Source organism: Heterodontus francisci, chromosome 11 (genome assembly GCF_036365525.1).
Source record: "Heterodontus francisci isolate sHetFra1 chromosome 11, sHetFra1.hap1, whole genome shotgun sequence".
In the NCBI taxonomy this organism is placed as follows: Eukaryota; Metazoa; Chordata; class Chondrichthyes; order Heterodontiformes; family Heterodontidae; genus Heterodontus; species Heterodontus francisci.
Genome location: NC_090381.1, coordinates 95,193,840 through 95,214,559, shown reverse-complemented (window position 1 = coordinate 95,214,559; position 20,720 = coordinate 95,193,840). Strand labels below are relative to the sequence as shown.

Sequence of the window (20,720 nt, the reverse complement as noted above, 5' to 3'; positions counted from 1 at the left end):
AGATGGAATAAACAACGTAGGCTCCCCCATTCTCTCGGTAAAGTAACTTTAGCACATCAAGCCTTGGAGATTGGTCAAGTACATTCCTAAATGAGTAGCTAGCAGAACTCCTTTTTTAAATAACCAGAGTGCCCTTCTCCACTGCACAAAGCACTCCCAATTTACCGACAACAGCCAGTACATTCCTGAACATAGGGGGGAATGCAAATACCTATAGTTTTAATGGCATTATCAATCCTGTAATTTCCCCATTGCTCCTTCCTTTACTGTATTGCAACTGCCTAGTTTTGCACATTTAAAATCAGGAGCTCACAATACAGGAAATTGTAGGTGGCAAGACCCAAATATCATGTCACTGTGGCTGAGCATTCCTGAGATTGGTCCTCAAACAATGCCTTGAGGTTGTAGTTCTCAATGAAAGGCAATGAGAAAAATTGTTGTGTGCCATGAAAACAATTATATGACAATACAATAACAAAATTGATTGCACCTTAAAACGGTTTTGGAAAAAATGGTGTTACACTTACAGCTGTTAAGACTGAAATTGAAGTTTTATCTCTTTTAATTTTAGACATTTTGTTTCCCTTTGCATTTCTTCTCTGTCACATTTAAACCCATCCTGAGGCATCTCAGTTGCTTACGCAATACTGTAGTCTTCCTTGTATGAAAACCCTAATAATGATCGGTTTCTTTTTTTTTGTAGTGTACACCTGTTCCAGACACACCATGAAGTGATGCATGTTTTATTTTCCATCTGTTTTTCTCCCTGGATGATTGCTGAAATTAAATCAACCTGATACAAACTGTCATTTATGTTTTAGCCAGTCACCAGTTTACTATATCCTAATAATGAAGCTGACTAACACCTTTTCTTCCTTGAATAGAAATTTATTAAGTATTAATATCTGTGAAGATGGAACCTTACTTCATTATGGTGATGCACTAACTGCACTGAGGGGTTGCACTCAGCAATTGCCTCATACGTCATTATGACAGTGGCAATTCAGCAAACCTGTGGGGCATTAGCAATGCAAATAAGATTTCAGTATTCTTTCTGTTAATGCTCGTAACATAATTTCATGTCATAGCTTTATTTTCTATTTTTAAATCTTTTTCTTTTAAAAAAAAATGTGGGAAACTACATGGAGCATTTTCCCTCCTGGGTGGCTTAATGCTAGGTGTCGCCATTTTATTGCCTTATTTCATTCATAAGATTACACTGTCATTGGCCAAGAAAGCCAGAGCTCATTCCTTTTGGCAGATGAATGGTTTTCCTAGCACCTAGCAACTATGCAGCCCATCCAACTTAATGTGCAAGGATTTGTTGCTAGATCTGCTTACTAAAGCAACTCATTTCTTTCACTAAGAAAGCAGCTCCTGCTTAAAGAGACAGCCCTATTTTGTCGTATGTAGCAATGTCAGAATATTGAAACGAGATCACTTTCTCTCGCAGTGTAGCAGGTTCATGTTTTCACACAGTATTTTAGTAAATGTTAATAAAAAATAAATATCATTTACCCACTTAAGAGATTGTTTTGAATCCATATATGCATTGGGTTTTTTTTCATTGATCGCCTCAGTTCCTGGCGATAGGATGTATTTTTTGCCCCAGTCATACTGTGCTCTTTATGATACTGGAGAGCTCATACTCCATTGCCTTGCGATCTGATATATTTATCACCCAAGAAGGTCATCAGATTGAAAAGCTGAGCAATGATGTGTATGATGGCTTGCTTTTGCAGAAGCTGAGGTGGTGCTTACTTTATTAGCGTGTCCACCATAGCTGTGACTGCAGAGTTTTTTGGCTGTATGATTTGCAAACTACCTAATCAAATTGATTGTGATTTCACTGTGTTCTCTCTGTGTTTTCTTGTCACCTTCTGTAAGTGCCTATTGCCATATCTTCATTTCAATCACTTGCATTGTAATCTAAGAGTTATCTCTCTTATGTACCAGTGTATGTGTACATAAAATCAACTTTCCTCCTCATCTTGTGTATCAAGTAAGATTATTATTTGTGTGCATTATATGTGCAACTGACCAATTTTGAGAGAGTTGGAAAGAGATGACAGTGGTGATTCTAATGTGCCCTATCATAACTTGATACTGCTTTAATTTATCTTTTTCACAAATGTCTATTGTGGACTGAAAATGAACCACAGTGTTATATTAAAAGCAAATGAGGTAAAGCCTGGCTCGGGTATAAAATTAAAACCCAACCTGACAGCAGCCAACCCGAACCTGACCCGGGCCCAAGTCCTTTAATTTTTTTAAATGCCCGAGCCCGACACACGTAGTTGGGTTCGGGTCGGGTAGCCAGGCTTTACTGCAGAGTGCGGAGTCTGGACTGCACATTTCCCGCCTTGACGTCCTGAATGTTCAATTGAAGATTATTTCCTGGAGCAAGGCAGCACTGCCCATGTCCAGCCCGACCCGAGCCCGAACGCTGGACCCGAAAGAGAAACCCGACCTGACCCGAACCCGACACGTCGTTGGGTCTGGTCGGGTTCGGGTCGAGGAGCCACGCTTTAAAATGAGGGGAGAAAAGCAATTTGCTTTGTTAATGTACCAAGTTTTGTATCAATTCTCATTGGAAAGGTAAATTAATGATAGTTTTAGTTACAAAGAGTGATGCTGACAATTTTATTAAATTTCAATTTGCTTTTAAATAATGCAGTTGTATAGCAAAGAATAACACAAATTATTGCTTTAATTTTTCCATAGAATGTGATTAACACTTTTGTTTTATTTGTACTGCCAAGAAAAGATGATGAAAAAATTGTAGGTTAAAAACTCTTATAACGTAGCAGATCAGGAGAAGGCTCAATAATAGAAAGGTCTCTAATAGCAAAGGAGGTGGTAAAATAATGTGTGCTACAAACTCAAATCCTTTCCATTTGTAAAGTCAAGATAATGAATTATTTAGACATGCAGCAGAGGTGAAATAGGATGACATTCTATTACAGAAAAGTAAAAGCTTAAGTGTGTTCAGTGAGACTGTTTAGAAAAGTGAATAGCACAATATTATAATGGGAGGCAGGTCAGAATGTAGTTAATATTCTCATTGTTTCTGCAGGCACACCTAAGAACAATGAATTCTTCTTTCTCAATTATGATATACCTGTCAGTGGTTTCAATTTTGTTTTTGTAGGAGATCCAAATTTTGACCTTAATGTGCCTAACGAGCCCTGATTTTATATTTGCATTCTATATTGTGTACAAATATGCTTATAAAACTTCTTCAAGGCAGAAAACAACCAGACACTTCCTCCTTAACTTCAGAGTACTTGTTATTCCATATTTGGTGCTATTACGTATGTGCTAACATTCCCTGAAGAAAAATCAGAAGGTGTATATAAAGTTAGGTTGCCTTGGCAGCCAAGGCCCTTTTATCTTGAGTGTAATTGTTCAGACAGTGTGATCTGATCTCACCATTTGAAGTTAACAAAGAAAATCAACTAATTGCACCCCTGTTTGCTATTGCACAAAAGTGGATCTGTTTCTCTTTGTGGGAAACAATGTGGGAGTAAGGTTCTTTATAAATTGTGGGCCTTGACGTAAATTACTTGTCAGTTTGTTCGTTCCGTTTTGTGCAGCTAAAGCCTGTGAAGTGCGTTGGCACATTTGCTTATAACCTGACATGCATATATAAAGAATCCATCAGTGCCAATGGAGGTGGGGGAAAAAATCAGTGCTTTTTAACTGTTTGTTTATTTCAAATGTGCATACTTTTATTTTATTTACTGTATACCATAACTGTGGTGAATACTGTTGTTATTTAGTAACTTACGTAATTGAGTTAGCTTCTTAAAAATATCCATTAGGAAATTGTGACAGCAATATGATAGAATTCTGCACCAAGTTTGAAAGAGATATAGTTAATTCTGAAACTAGGGTCTTAAATATGAACAAAGGAAACTATGAAGGTATGAGGGGCAAGTTGGCTATGGTGGATTGGGAAACTACGTTAAAAATTTGACAGTAGATGGGCAATGGCTAGTATTTAAAGAAGTATTACACGGTTTGCAGAGAGTAGGAGTAAATGGGTCATTCTTAGGACGGCAGGCTGTTAATAGTGGGGTACTGCAAGGATCAGTGCTTGGGCCCCAGCTGTTCACACTCTATATCAATGATTTGGATGTGAGGACCAAATGTAATATTTCCAAATTTGCTGATGACACAAAACTAAGTGGGAATGTAAGTTGTGAGGAGGATGCAAGGCAATTTGGACAGGCTAAGTGAATGGGCAAGATCATGGCAGATGGAATATAATGTGAATAAGTGTGAAGTGATCCACTTTGGTGGAAAAAACAGAAAGGCAGAGTATTGCTTGAATGGAGAGAGATTGGGAAGTGTTGATGTCCAAAGGGACCTGGGTGTCCTTGTTCATGAGTCACTGCAGGTGCAGCAAGCAATTAGGAAGGCAAATGTTATGTCGGACTTCATCATAAGGGGATTTGAGTACAGGAGTAACAATGTCTTGCTACAATTGTATAGCGCCTTGGGGGAGACCGCACCTGGAGTATTGTGTACAGTTTTGCTCTCCTTAACTAAGGAAGGATATACTTGCCATAGAAGGAGTGCAACAAAGGTTCAGCAGACTGGTCCCTGGGATGGCAGGATTGTCCTTTGAGGAGAGACTGAGGAGATTGCATCTATGTTCTCTAGAGTTTAGAAGAATGAGAGGTGATCTCATTGAGGCGTACAAAATACTTGCAGTGTAGATGCAGGAAGGATGTTTCCCCTGGCTGGTGAGTCTAGAACCAGGGGACACAGTGTCAGAATAAGAGGTAGGCCGTTTAGGACTGAGATGAGGAGGAATTTCTTCACTCAGAGGGTGGTGAATCTTTGGAATTCTCTACCCCAGAGAGCTGTGGAAGCTCAGTCATTGAGTATATTCAAGACCGAGATCAATAGATTTCTGGATACTAATGACATCAAGGGATATGGGGATTGTGGGGAAAAATAGCGTAGAGGTAGGTGATCAGCCATGATCGTATTGAATGGTGGAGGAGGATCAATGGGCTGAATGGCCTACTCCTGCTCCTAGTTCCTATGATCCTATGAATTCAAGTGTTTGGCAAAAGAAGAAATGTAACAGTGGGTAGAAATGTAACAGTGGTTTAATGGACATGAAACAAAAGTACAGGTTTTGGAAAATAGCAAGGATGACAAAATCTTCAAGAAAACCAAGACAGGTTAGCAGAATGGGCAGACTGGTGACAGGTCTAACAATGCAGACAAAATATGAGGTAATGCATTTTAAGGAAAAGCTGCTTTAATGTACTGCCTTTCACATTCTCAGATCATTCCAAGTGCTTCACAGCCAATGAAATACTTTTGAAGAGTAGTTACTATTGTTTTGTAGGCAAATGTAGTCGTCAGTTTCCTCACTGCGGTCCCAAAAACAGTACTGGAGAGGAATGAGCAGTTAATCTGTTTTGGTGCAGTTAATTGAGAAGTGCACAGCAGGAAGAACTAAAATAGTGCCATGGGATCTTTTACATCTGTCTGACCAGGGCTTCAGTTTCATATCAAATCTGAAAGAAGGCACCTCTGACAATGCAGCACTCCCCAAGTGCTGCACTGAAATGTCAGCTGAAACAAGGAATAGAAATATACATTCAATAGGGAAAATAGATGAAAGTGTGCAACTAAATATTTCCTTGAAGATATGAGTGCAGGTAGGTAATGCTAATAAAACGGGTGTTTTAGGTGTTATAAATACGTGAAAAAGTAAGGCTTTTGACTTCACCTGTACGCTTTCCCGGTTGCGCACACAAAATAAATTTAAAAAGGACAATATGTAAACTAAGTCTAAAATCTGTTTTTTTCTGTTTTAGCAAAAGAAGCAAAAAAGGAGAAAAGAATGGAAAGGGTCTACGACACTTTTCAATGAAAGTGTGCGAGAAGGTGCAGCGGAAGGGAACAACTTCGTACAATGAAGTGGCTGATGAGTTGGTGGCTGAGTTCAGTAATTCCAATAACCACATGTCTTCAGATTCTGTAAGTGGGATAATTCTTCATACCAGGTCAAATCCCATTTTGATAAATTCAGTTGTTAATCTTTCATAAGATGTTTAACCTTCATACATAGGGACACAGTACCTTAAAGAAATTGGTAACCTTTTATGGGATTTTGGTCAGCTGATCTTCATACATTTATACATGTACATATATAAGCTATCTTATTTTGAGCAGGATCCTGCATTTAGTGCTTTTACTTCTGTTGTCCATATATACTGTGAAAAGCTGGTTTATGATTTCTTGCACTGTAAAACAGTGTGATCTATAATATAAATGTCCCTCGCTAATCCTGTAAATATTTTGCCAATGTATATACAAATTCATATAAGGGTCACATATGCATTTGCGACTCTTCCTTATCCAGTTGCAACCAGAGCATTTCCAGCAATGGCTTCTAGTTCCGCACCTGCAGTTACTTCTGGAGACCCTCAAGGATCTATCCTTTTCTCCCTCCCCTTCCTCATCGACAGGCTGCCTCTTAGCGTTATCATTCAAAGACGTGGCGTCAGGTTGCACATGTACACTGACGACACTCAGTTCTAGCGCTCCACTACCTCTCTTGATCCCTTCACTGTCTCTGTGTTATCAGTCTATTTGTCCGACATCCTGTCATGGATGAGCTGCAATTTCCTCCAGTTAAACATCAGGAAGACCAAAGCCATTATCATCACTCCTTGCCACAAACTCCGTACCCTCATCTCCGATTCCATCCCCCTTGCTGGCTACTGCCTCAGGTTAAAGTCGACTGTTGGTAACCTCAGTGTCCTATTGACCCCATATCCTCTTCATCGCAAAGACTGCCTACCGCCACCTCTGAAACTTCGCCCACTTGTTTCAGCCCATCTACTGCTGAAACCACCATCCATGCTTTTGTCACTTCCAGACTTAACTATTCCAATCCTCTCCTGGCCATCCTCCACAAACTTCAGCTCATCCAGTGACCTGTACACTAAACTGCACTAAGTCCTGCACATGCATCACCCCATACTCGCTGACTTTCTTTGGGTTGTGAACCACCAATACCATGAGTTTAAAATTCTCATCCTGATGTTCAAATTTCTCTACAGTTTCGCCTCTTCCCATTGTTGACCCTCTTCCAGCCCTACAACCCTATCAAAGACCTCTGCAGTCCTAAAATATAAGTGCAAATTGTTGTTGTAACAGGCATTGCAAGAACAGTTGGGTTCACTTCTGTTTATCTCTCACTGTTGAGCTCCTCATCCCTAAAGGCCCAGCTGAGAACAAGAGCTGCCCACGTGGTACGTCACAAAGAGTCCAACCTCTCTGCAACAGAAACACTTCAGCTGAAAACTTGAAGAGCCTTTTGTAGGGATCCTCTGTTTAGTGAAATCGGATTAAAATAATAATGAATTTGATCCACAGATTTCCAATTAAATTGGAGCTTTAGAAAAGCAATTACCATTTATTGATTGAAATGGTAATAACATTGTTAGAAGTTGAAATCTGGGGCATCATAATAACATTTTGTAACGATGACTTTGGAATGGCGAAGAGACATCAGTAGACTTGAAGAAATTTTCATCATTAGATTTGGTTTGTTTTGCACATCCCCTTTCAGCAGGCATATGATCAAAAGAACATTCGACGCCGTGTTTATGATGCACTTAACGTGCTGATGGCTATGAACATAATTTCTAAGGAGAAGAAAGAAATCCGATGGATTGGTCTTCCCACAAACTCTGCTCAGGAATTTCAGAATCTTGAGGTGAGGTTATCATAAATTTTGCTGAAACTTAATCTCGTTTCCACCAGGAATATGACCATATGGTGAGAGTATGCTGGCTGCCTAGCAAGTCAAACCATTAAGAACCTGGATGTTGAATCAGACCAGGCTGAAAATTGATTTAGATTATCCTAGGAAGGCAAATTTTATAGCTCAAGTCTTAATTGACAATTTTTCACCAATTTTCTTTTTTTTTGGTTCAGTTATATTTTTAGTGTCAGCTGTCGCACAGCGGGTAGCACCGTCATCTCTGAGTCAGAAGGTTGTTCGTTCAAGTCCCACTCCAGAGACTTGAAGTACTTACAGAGTGCCGCTCTGTCGGAGGTGCTGCGTTTCAGATGAGACGTTAAACAGAGACCCCATCTACCCTCTCAGGTGGATGTGAAAAATCCCACGGCACTGTTTCGTAGAAGAACAGGGTTAGTTCTCCTAGCCAATATTTATCCCTCAAGCAATATCACTGAAACAGAGGATTTGGGGGAATTGTTATTTTGGGGATCTTGTACAAATGACTGCTGTGTTTCCTATGTTACTTGAGTGACTACACTTCAGAGTGCTTCTGGCAATAAAGTGCTTTGGAACATCCCAAGATCATGAAAGTCTTAATATCAATGCAAGTTCTTTATTTCTTTTTTGTCCTTTGGTGTTTTTTCATCACAGGTTTAAAACACTTCATAACCAGTATAATCTGTTCAGATTCATCACTATCTTGATCCTTTTCCTCAGAACTGTTTTCTTCATGTGTCATTTCAAAGACCCTACCTCTGTGCTCTGGACATTTCAATGCATAATGATACTTAGAGTCATATCTAAAGTATCTATTAACTTGTTCTTGGATATTTCTGGAATTCATTCGCCCATTATCACTGTTTCAATTTTGTCTTCTACTAACATAGTCTGATTTGCTATACATGCTTTCATCACCATTCTGTCTTTAATCCTTCCGTTCCATTGATTCTTGTGTCAGGTGTCTGGAATATTCCGAAATCGAATCTTCTATTCTTTGTGTAACTGCGGAATGCCTCACTTGTTCCATGAAGGCGGAAGGGAATGACTGTTTCCCCAGGAATTTTTTTTTAAGGCAGCAGGCATCTGTTCCAACAGAATCTCCTTCTCCGAGAACTGAGCTCCAGTTCGGACCAGTTGCCTTGTTTGTATGAGATACCTTAGAACAATCTAATAATTTAAACACTAGGACTGATCCAGGGATCCTGAAGTTCAACTTTGTCAGCCTTTTATACAAATATTAGAAAGTTCATGATATACTCGAAATGACCATGCATTTTCCAAAAGTTATTGAATTCTGACCAGGCCTCATAGGCATTTAGCAGGTCATCTTCTAGTAGATTTCATCCATTAATTCTATTAGAGAGTCCAAACCTGCATCCAAGTGGCATCCATCTCAGAAGATACCTTGGGCTGGATTCTATGAGCTCACCGCCAAGATTGGCGACGAGCTCAAAAAATGCCCCCTCAATCTTGAGCACGTCAGCTCATTTAAATAGCCGGGGCGCCCGGCCCCCCTCCCAGTCAATCAAGTTCCAATGCCCCTTTCCCACCCCCACAATAACAATCACATTAACAATTTGCCGTCCCCCAAAAAAAACATTTACCTTTAACATCTGACCTTACACCCACCTCCCGAAACTGTTTGAACAAAGTTTAAAGTACAACCCTTCCCACTATCCCCTATACCCATGACATTTATTTGACTCCGTTTCCCCACCCCCCCCCCCCACCCCCCCGCCCATCCTGCACTGATAAACTTACCTCCTCCCCCCTCGCCACCTGTGTCGGCGCCTTGTTTCCGCGGATGGGGATCTGAATGCACAGGAGTGCTGGCCGCCGTGCCGAAGCGGGCCCTCAAGATCTTGGGTAAGTATATTTAAATTAATTTTATTGATTTAAATATTAAAATTGTCCTGTCGCCCAGCAGTGGGGGAGCCGCGACAGAGCCTCGCCGCTGCCGGGAGGATCGGGCTGGGCCCTGCCGGAATCGAGATCCGTGGTGGACCTCTTCCGGAGCCATCTTCAAGCACCTCCCACCCCACCTTGCCACGGATCATGACGTCGAGCGCTGCTTAAAATCCAGCCCCTTACTTTTGATTTTACTTCATGCAGGAAGTGACATAACAAGGTATAGCCTTTGCACTGTCTTTCATAGAGTAGTAACTCATGTCCATGAGTCAACCTCATTCTTTCGCTGCTCATATGGTTCAAACTCAAGAACGTAGCGTCATTATGGCACAGAAGGAGGCCATTCGGACCATTGAGTCCTTGCTGGCTCTCTAGAGCAATCCCAGCAGTCCAATTCCCACTCGGGTGATGGTAGCTCGATGATTTAAACTTGCTTTTTGCCATTTTCCACAGTGGCCACTAGGATTTTAGTTTCATGTCTTAAAAAAAAATTGTAGTTTGCAACCTTCATCTTTAGGTAAACATCCTCTGCTGCCGTGTTAGAACTCCAATAGCCAGACGGTGAAGGACAGAATAAAAGCAAAATACTGCAGATGCTGCAAATCTGAAATAAAAACCAGAGATGCTGGAAATACTCAGCAGGTCTAGCAGCATCTGTGGAGAGAGAAGCAGAGTTAATGTTTCAGGTCAGTGACCCTTCTTCATAATTGACAAATATTAGAAATGTAAAAGATTTTAAGCAAGTAAAGTGGGGGGTGGGGCAAGAGATAACAAAAGAGAAGGTGTTAAGAGGACAAGGTCACAGAGAATAACTGACCAGAAGGTCATGGAGCAAAGGCAAATGGCATATTAATGGTGTGCTAAAAGACAAAGCGTTAGTACAGAGAGGGTGTGAATAGACTGTAAAGCACTCCAAGCACAAACATTAAAAAAAATTTTAAAACAGGAACAGTGGGTAGGGACAGTAGAAACAAACTAAACACACTAAAAAAACCTAAAATAAAATAACCAAATAAAAAAGACCTAAAATAAAATAACCAAAGAAAGAATAACTAAACATAAAAAGGGGGGGCCCATCATGCTCTGAAATTATTGAACTCAATGTTCAGTCCGGCAGGCTGTAACGTGCCTAATCGGTAAATGAGATGCTGTTCCTCGAGTTTGTGTTGATGTTCGTTGCAACACTGCAGTAATCCCAGGACAGAGATGTGAGGATGTTGAAATGGCCAGCAACCGGAAGCTCGGGGTCATGGTGAAGGATAGAACACTGGAGTCTAGTCTTTATATACTTTATTTACAAGAGACACACATTGCATATATATATATGAGCATAGGTGAGTCGACAATTAATACCCACCACCTGAATGCAATTAACACCAACCACATACATCCCATGCTAGCAATAAACATTTGGCTGCACTGTCTGCTTAATCCAGGCTTGAAACTGTTGGTCAACTTTTGCTAGTTTTTTCTGTGTTGGCATGGACGTATGAAAAGAATAATGTGAGTACACATAAAACTCTGAAACAAATATGAGAAAAAGATTCAGTCAGGAAATACAATAAAAGGAAAATAAAGCAAGAGAAATAAAAAATGAGAAAGCGTGTACTTCACACATTGGATGTCAGTATCTGCCACTACGCTTCACTGAAATCTAGGGATAGCCGACTCCTGAATCCTGTTGATTTTTGGGGATGGGGTTTTATTCCCATACCTAACTCGGCTGTATTTTCCTGTAAGCTTGGGAAAATTGGTACCATCAACACTACTTACCTGCCCCACGCGTACGTTCTAATGCTTTGAGACAAGAATGAGGGTAACTTCAATCCCCATTCAGGCAAGACAGATGAGGCCGCAAAGGGATTTAATCCAGGATGAGTTGAAGCTTGAGAAGCTAGTAAGGAGACCCTTAGGAAAAGTCAGGACTGGATGTGAGAAAGGCCTGAATGAGGGTCTCTGGCAGTAAGGTAGTGATGAACAAAAGCAATCTATCAATTTCACAGTCTGGAGACATTGAAACAAATTGTGTTGTTTCTGCTACTGTCCTTGGTGAGATTGACTAACTTGGCACAGAAGAGTAATTGAAGCTGGGGCACTGAAGTTTGACCAGTTTGCACAGGCGCAAGGCATGTGTAGCTTTAAATTATTTTTTTTTTCTTTGTTTAGCTTTTTTCCTCCCTTTCAGTGCAAAGCATGAACTCGCATTGTAATACACCACTGAAAAAAATGGCTAATTAAGTAGCCATATGGAGGCCTGCTCCTGGATAAGCATACTGTACTTAAAAACAGCAAGTTGTGTTCAAGAAATTCTTACAAATACTTTACAAGTACACTTCGAAAGGGTACATTTGCAATGTGTCTTGGAAATTGTTAATTACCATCTTAACAAGTTGGTTCTCGGTTCTGCTATGTACATGTTAGACATCTGCAGCACAGCTCTACTACACCAACTGGTGTGGGAGGGTATCTGTAGCTGGCAAATAAAAAAGAGCAGTGAGGAAAAATTTAAACTGGATTCTGAATAGGCATCAGTAGACATAAATAAGACAGGAAAATTCGTATCAAAAGTCTGAAGTATAGCAATTGTCATTGAGATATGTTGGCCGCATCAGTTCTCATGTTCTTTTATAGAACTAATTGAAAAGGAGGACCCAGCAGAGTTGTTAAACTCTACTGCAGTATGGATTAATTGTATGTTGTACTTTTTGTTGTATATTCCATTAATTCAAATCCTGGTTATCTAATGGAAAAGTTTCAGTTGTTGAGGACAGTTAAGAATACTATCCTGAATGTAGCAGTAAATGGAATATCTGTGTTAATGATGAGTAAACAAATCATGGCAAAACCCTTAAGTCAACAGCGCTGCTATTTTTAAATCGTGAATCAATAATTGCAGGTTAGAGTACATTTTAAAATCTCGGTTGAGCAGAATAATTCAAAGGAAATGTAAGATTCTTGCAGCCAGCAGCTATTTCATGTACTTCCAACTAAACCTATATAATCTCTTAGATGTTCAAAAATAAATTTTAAGAATTACTGTGTGAAATCTGGATCCAGAAGGATTTGTTCAGTTACATTGATATGAAGTTTATTTCACCCATATATTACTGCTCATAAATTCACTCACTTTGAAATATTAATGAGACACTTTGTTTGCGTTGTACTAACAAGTTTGCTCCCTCGGTATGTTATTGAAATAGTGAAGGCAGAAAATGGTGCAATACTTACAGAAGATAAGAATTCTCATTCTCTGAAATATAGTCAGTTTTACACAGTGGATTCCCACCCTCCTCCTCCTCTCAAATCTAATATCGATAAAGGGAGCCCCAAGCCACGCCCCCCCCAATTTGTATGGACATCTAGTTTAAAACAATCATCTGGAAGTCAGCTAATCCTATTTTGGAGACCGCCATCTGCACTACATTTGTAAGGCTAATGTGGGCCATATAAGTGGGATGTAATTCCTCAAATCCTTTCAATTTCTAAAGCTAACATCAGAATATTACTGGAATGAAATGCTCCCAAGGACATTCTCTGCTGGAACAGAATGTCATCACATACCTCAAATTTTTGACTGTAGGTCTTCGGTTGCCACGTTGTTTTGACATTGGAGTCCCATTCAGAGGAAGTAATGGTCCCGTTGTCTTTTATGTCACTTCAGTCATTTGGAATACACAAGTAGTAACGGGGAGGGAAACCATTATGCACTCATCATCTTGTGAAAGGTGACTAATGTTAATTGTATATCAATTGTTTTTATTTATATACAGGTGGAGGGCATTAATTTAGGTATCACTTGAGCACATATAAAGAGACACTTACTGAAACTGGTGTGGTTGAGTTAGGAGGCGTATGCTTGTAATGTTTCACTCTGTAAATAAATGTTAGACCGAGTAAAGATTGGCTCCAGTACTATCCTTCACTAACTGGATTTCTGGAATAGAATATGGTAGCAGAAGATGGCTGCCTGAAGGTGAAGGTTGGAAACTAAGAAAAAAAAAATTCAGACAGAAGGCTACAATCCAAAAAATGTGAAAAATGGCAGAAAGCAAGTGTAAGTTGTTAGGGTATGATTACCCTCAAATGTTCTCATATGGCCAGTGGAAGAATGAAGTGGCTATGTGGACATGGGTTACGTTCTTAACAAAGAGAAAACAAGGTATGGCCTTGGCATTGTCGCTTCCTACCAGAAGTAAAATCAGAAATAACGTATTTTGTTTGGATTATTTGTAACGTATAACGTATTATTTGGATGCCTGTCAGTTGGGTAGTAATGAAGGTTTGGATCTTCAGTTCGAGTTCTTGGATGAAATTTACAGGATGATGATCTGTTAAATGCCTATGAGGCATAGTCTGATAGATTTTGAAAAACAAATGGTTATTCATGGAGGAATATATCATGGACTTTAACAGACTGTATAAAAGATTGAGGAAGTACAATTTAGAGATTCCTGGTTTAGTGCTAGCATTTATAGTGCTGGATTGTGCTAAGGTGTTACATATGGACAGGCTCTTAGTTCTAACTGATGTTTGGTTCTCAGGGAGAGATGTATCAGATGTCTGCAGTCTTGAAAAAATTCCTGGGGAAGCAGTCATTTCCTACAACAAAAACAGAAAATGCTGGAAATACTCAGCAGGTCAGGCAGCATCTGATCTGCCTGACCTGCTGAGTATTTCCAGCATTTTCTGTTTTTGTTTCAGATTTCTAGCATCCGCAGTACTTTCCTTTTGTATTGGTCATTTCCTGTAGTCTTGGTGAAAGAAAAGGGAGATTCCACAGTGACACAAAGAATATAGGACTTGATGATTGCCGGATTTCAAAATGGTCCAGATACTGGACGCAGGCACCAGTACAATGGAAGAGTTACAGACAGGCGGAATTAGGATAAAAGCACCCTTAGCAGATTGGCTGTTACAGCTGAAGACAGAATTGGAACAGTAATAATAGAGGAATAAATTCCAGGAATGCCCAAGGAACAGTTAATCGTTGCTTCAGGTGAGACACAAAGCATGATTATGCCCAAAGCGGAGAAGCAGGATCCTTGAAATGACACATGACAGAGAATTCTAAGGGAGAAGATGAAGTTAATGATGAATCTGAACAAATTGTACTAGTCACAAAGAACTTGCGTCCTGTGATGATTGTGTTTGTCGCAGACCCGTTCAGCTGTGCTGTGCTAGATAATGCTTGCACCTCTACAGTATGCAGAACAGATTGGCTAAAATGTTATCTAAATTCACTCAATAGTGAGGATCGACACAAGATTAAGGAATATAAAAGCACTACTTGCTTTACGTTTGATGATGAGGTCATTAAGAGAGTTGTAATTCCATGTAAAATAGCTGTTTTATCAGTACGGATGTATTCTCTAGTGAGATATCTTTGCTGTTGAGTAAATCTTCTATGAAAAAAGCACAAATGAAAGTTGATGTGGTGCATGATATGGCAATTGTTTTTGGAAAGTCAGTGGATCTACAGTTTACCCAATCAGAACATTATTGTATCCCCTTAACAAATCCTGATGTTTCTCAGCAGAGTGTTAGACGAGCATTAATGGTATCAGGTGATAAGAATCAGAGAACAAAAGCAAATTGTCTTAAAGTTACATAGACAATTTGATCACCCTACTTATCCAAGATTAAAAACCCTGCTAAAGAATGCAGGTATGGTTGATGAATATACAAGACTAATGGAAGGGACAGTGAGAAGTGTGAAATCTGTCAAAAGTATCGGAGGATGCAGCCACATCCTATTCTAAGTCTTCGATTGGCACGTGACTTTAACAAACTAGTTGCCATGGATCTAAAGGTATGGGACAAAGACAGGAATATTTTCATTCTACATTTTATAGACCTGGCAATCTGATTTAATCTTTCTACAATAATACAGAGTAAAGACAAAAGGGCGTTTATAGATAAAATCATGGAAAAATGGATAGGGACCACACTTGGGGCACCTGCTAAATTTCTGACTGATAATGAAGGGGAATTTGCCAATGATGAGTTCAGAGACATGTGTGAAAACATGATCATTATGGTGAATACGACAGCGGAATGTCCTTTTAGCAATGGACTCAGTGAAAGGAATCATGCGGTGATCAATGAAATACTGCATAAAACCTTAGTTGATCAACCAAACTGCAAGTTGGCAACTGCTCTGGCATTGGCAGGTCATGCATAGAATTCATTTTAGATCATTGGAGGGTATAGTCCCTATCAATTGATCTGTGGACGAAATCCCAAGCTACCTTCTGTGCTGTGTGATTATTCTCCTGCTCAATAACATTACAATCGCTGAATCCCCCACTATCAACATCCTGGGGGTTACCATTGACCAGAAACTGAACTGGACCAGCCATATAAATACCGTGGCTACAAGAGCAGGTCAGAGGCTAGGAATCCTGCGGCGAGTAACTCACCACCTGACTCCCCAAAGCCTGACCCCATCTATAAGGCACAAGTCAGGAGTGTGATGGAATACTCTCCACTTGCCTGGAAAGGTGCAGCTCCAACAACACTCGAGAAGCTCGACACCATCCAGGACAAAGCAACCCGCTTGATTGGCACCCCATCCACAAACATTCACTCCCTCCACCACCAACGCACAGTGGCAGCAGTGTGTACATCTACAAGATGCACTGCAGCAATGCACCAAGGCTCCTTAGACAGCACCTTCCAAACCCGCGACCTCTACCACCTAGAAGGACAAGGGCAGCAGATGCGTGGCAACACCACCACCTGCAGGTTCCCCTCCAAGCCACACACCATCCTGATTTGGAACAGTATCGCAGTTCCTTCACTGTTGCTGGATCAAAATCGTGGAACTCCCTTCCTAATAGCACTGTGGGTGTACCTACCCCACATGGACTGCAGCGGTTCAAGAAGGCAGCCCACCACCACCTTCTCATGGGCAATTAGGCATGAGCAATAAATGCTGGCCTAACCAGCGACGCCCACATCCGATGAAATGAATTTTAAAAATTTGTTCAATTTTTTCTGCATATTTGAATGCTTTACGTGCAGGGAGACGGGTTTTCTTCAAGGCTGAGGTCTCGGAGAAACTTCAGAGAACTCTGAGGCATTGTATAAGACTATCTGAGACAGAACCTATTTCAGGAGAGTTGGTATTATAAAAGAGAGGATCATTGGGAATAGAAAGGCCCTGTTCACGATGGTAAGACAGTAGTTATCAAAGATGGCAGTCAAACTGTTAGGGTTCATTCTCACGGTTAATCTGGATTAATCACAAAATCTCAGTCTCTGAGCAGCTGATAGAAGTAAATGAGGTGCCTTGTTGATCATGTTTTATGATGAAGGTCCTGAGGAACAGATACGGTAGATCAAAGTCTCGATAGTGGTAATGTCATTGACCATGACGCACAGGACAGAGCTATCACATCCAAAGGCAATTGCCCAGAGTGGGTACTTGGGTGACGTATGTTCCAGAAGGGTCTAATGAATGGAGGGATGCGATAATTGTAGGACATGCAGGAAAATTGCTGGCAAGTTTAAATATTGGTTGAATGTTCAGGATGATGACCAAGAAGCAAAGTCCACAGACTGGCAGAATGGGGTGAAAGAGTGGAGAGTAAGAAAGCACAGTGCACGTTCTGGGTCTGGAAGTGACTCTTACATCAGAAAATGATCAATTTCTGGAGAAAGAGCTTCTGATAGTGTGAGAGGGAGATCTCATAGCAGTAGTCCCGACAGACATCAAAGTGCAAGTAGAGGCTATAGCTTGAATAGATAACACAATGAAATGAAGGGTATGGAACAGTCTTGGAACAGAACTAGAAGGAGAAGTCTTCATGATCGTGAAGTTTTAGTGGCTGCCAACAAACGTGAGGATAAACTAATGAGAGGCAAAACAAAAGGAATTAGACAGTTGGAGAGAGTTTGGAGTTTATTCTCATGCACCAGATAAGGGGCAGCCTTGTCACAGATAGATTTGTACAGAAAAAGTCCTTCCAGATGGGACTTATAAGGCTAAAGCGAGGTTAGTTGTGAGGGGTTTTGAAAAGTGAATGCATGATACAGATGTTAGAGTGGACTTTCCCACAGCTGGAAAAGTAATCTTGAAAATCTTTTTAGCTCTTTTGGCCACATTATTATGGGAGTATAGATCAATCGGCATATAAGACACATTTCTCTAGGGTGATACTGTTCAGAGAGAAATGTTTCTGAAAAGGCAGCAGATTCAGAAGGGAAACTATAGAAACTAAACAAATACGTCTATGGCCTGACTGATGCTTCCAGGATGAGGTATTTCTCGGTGAGATCTGTTTTTCTGAAAATATGTTGTGCTCAACTAAAAGAAGATCCTGCCATATTTTATTGGTATCATAAAGGGAAACTTTCAGGCATCTTCATGATGCATGTTGATGATTTCTTATAGGGTGCTACTGTGGAATTTGAGAAATGTGTTATTAAGATTAGAGCAGAGTTTAAGATTTTGAGTCAGGCTTCTGGTGCTTTTAGATCTATATATGTATAGGTTTAGCTATTAAGCAGAGTAGGTCTGGAATACCTTTAAATCAACAATCCTATTTAGAGAGTGTTATTCTCACCCCAGTTAATCGTGCTAGTTCATCACAGAAAGATGATATATCTAAAGAAGAGACAGAGCAATTGCGTAGCTTGATTGGTTAGTTGAACTGCTTGTGCACTCAGACCAGATGCTAGTTTTGATATGTTGGAATTAATCACTACGATGAAACGCCTAACAGTCGAGAATGTTTTAAGGGCAGATAAAATATTGAAAAAATTAAATCTGGAGAAATGCGTACTTAAGTTCCCATCATAAATGACCCAAAAACATGAAACTTGTCAATTTAGTGATGCTTCACATTCTAATCTTCCTGATGGATTTTCGAGTGCAGTTGTTTTCATAATATTTCTGATGCGTAAAATGAGAAATGTTGTCCTTTAGTTTGGGAAGCTAAGAAAACAAAAAGGATTGTTGAAAGTACTTCAGCTGCTGAAACACTGGCTCACGTGGAGGCAGTGGATATGGGATTCTATTTATAAAATATTTTAAGTGAGATTCTATATAAGGGACATACTGAAGATAGTATACCCATTGAATGTTATGTAGATAATGGTTCATTGTGGGATATTGTACACTCTACAAAAAGTGTGATAAAAGGTTACAAACTGACCTAGCTGGCTTGAAACAAAGCTGTAGAGAAAGGACATCTCTAAAATTAAATGGGTTGATGCAGGTCATCATCTGTCTTTTTACAAAAAGAAATGCTTGGGGTCCTAGGGAAGGGAGATCTCAATGTAATGTTTTGTGCAGAATATGGATGTTTCTTTTATTTATTTTAAAATTTTGGTTGTGCATATTAACTCTTACATTTTATTTCAAGAGAAAAAAGGGACTCTGTTAATTGTATATCAATTGAGTTTAATTATGCAGGTGGAGGGCATTAATTGTGGTTTCATTTGAGCACGTATAAAGAGACACTTACTGAAACTATCCTGTGGTTGAGTTAGGAGGTGTATGCTTGTAATGTTTCGGTCTGTAAGTAAATGTTAGACTGAGTAAAGATTGGCTCCAGAACTATCCTTCATCAAGTGTCATTCTGGAATATAACAACCAGACTTGGACATAGAACATTGTATTTCAGTATCAACACAAAGCATTTTTAATTCATCACAAGGAAGCTGATCTTATTTAGAGGCTACCATCGGCAAAAGATTGCCAAGTCTCGTTTCTCATTGCCGATTGATTGGACTGTAAGCCATGTCATGCAGACCCCCACCTGCCAAGAATGAGGCAGATTAATTTTGTCTTATGAACATTGATTTTAAACTGTTGCTGGAGTGAATAAATGACTTGTTAAAGAGATAACCAGACATTTGGGCTGGAAGGATATTTGCATACAAAGAGACGCTGCTTGTGGAGACAAAGGACTATTCCCTGCTCCAATTAACCCAAATGGATGTTGCTCACCAGACATTGAAGGCATAAGGAAGCACATTCCAGGGCCTGCTAAGACAATACAATCCACAAACGCAGAAGTGGTTAAGCCAGTTAGTCACGTGACTGACCTGCTGGCAAACCTGGGCTTTTATTTGTGCCACACAGAAAAGAATTCGGAACATTTTGCAACTGAAGCTGGAGCAAGGAAACCTCTCTCCAGGCTGTCTCTCTCACCTTCTCCCAAGCCATCGGACCCACGGAAGACAGGTACACCACAAGAAAGATTTCCGTGGAGAGAAACACGGAGTTTTGAACAATTTTTTGTGGCCCTGCTTTTAGTGGAAAAAAAAAACAAGAGAGAAAAGACTCCGACATCGAAACAAGCTGAAGCATGAACTAGGCCCCAATGAATAGCAGGACTTAGCAGCAACCAAAGACTCCACATTGAACTCAAAGGACAGGAAATAAATAACAGATATTGTCTCAAACTTTTCCCCTTTTTTCTTTTCTACCTTTTCTGTCTCTATTTGCGTGTGTGTTTATTGCATACGCGTGGTCGTGTCGCATATTTGTAGTTGTTAACTGGGTTAGAGTTCTACCTTTCTTGTTTAAATCTAAGGAAATTTGTCTGACTTCTTTGCCTCACAATTGGAACAATGAACAAGGATTCACTGAGGGGGAGCTAAAACACGGTGTTTTAAAATTAAACAGTGTTACGGTTAAACCAGGCACAGGCTGAGCGGGAACCCGCTAGACCCCTTCTCACCTGGTCGCAACAGCCAGATCAAGAATACTTAGAGAACTCCCTCTAACTTGCCTCAGACTATGCTATATGTCTAATTTCTGAATAGCAATGCTTATTGCACTGGGACCACATTACAGTTTCTTGCAGCAGCCTCGCCAACTAAAATTGTCCAACTAGTGACGAGCTTCAGGCACTTCTGTGCCTACTGGGACTGGCTGAGTATGCCAAAGCCATTTCCCTTAATGCTCATACATCTGAACTAAATTCACACTGCGGCTAATGGTATAATAGTGAGGTGATCTAAACCAGGGGTTCTCAAACATTTTGCTTCTGAGGCTCCCCTCTTGTTTTATAAAAGTTCC

The 20,720-nt window shown here is 40.2% G+C and overlaps 1 protein-coding gene across 9 annotated transcripts in view; it reads left to right on the top strand.

The window, feature by feature from the left end:
• Nucleotides 1-20,720, top strand: part of LOC137375400 (transcription factor Dp-2-like) — a 223,856-nt gene that overhangs the window by 181,440 nt on the left and 21,696 nt on the right. For 8 of the 9 annotated variants that reach the window (XM_068042569.1, XM_068042565.1, XM_068042570.1 and 5 more), the window contains 2 exons: nt 5,844-6,006; nt 7,607-7,753. In XM_068042569.1, the coding sequence (XP_067898670.1) occupies nt 5,844-6,006; nt 7,607-7,753 (310 nt within the window). The remainder of the gene's footprint in view (nt 1-5,843; nt 6,007-7,606; nt 7,754-20,720) is intronic. The other variant, XM_068042567.1, reaches the window with a different exon arrangement.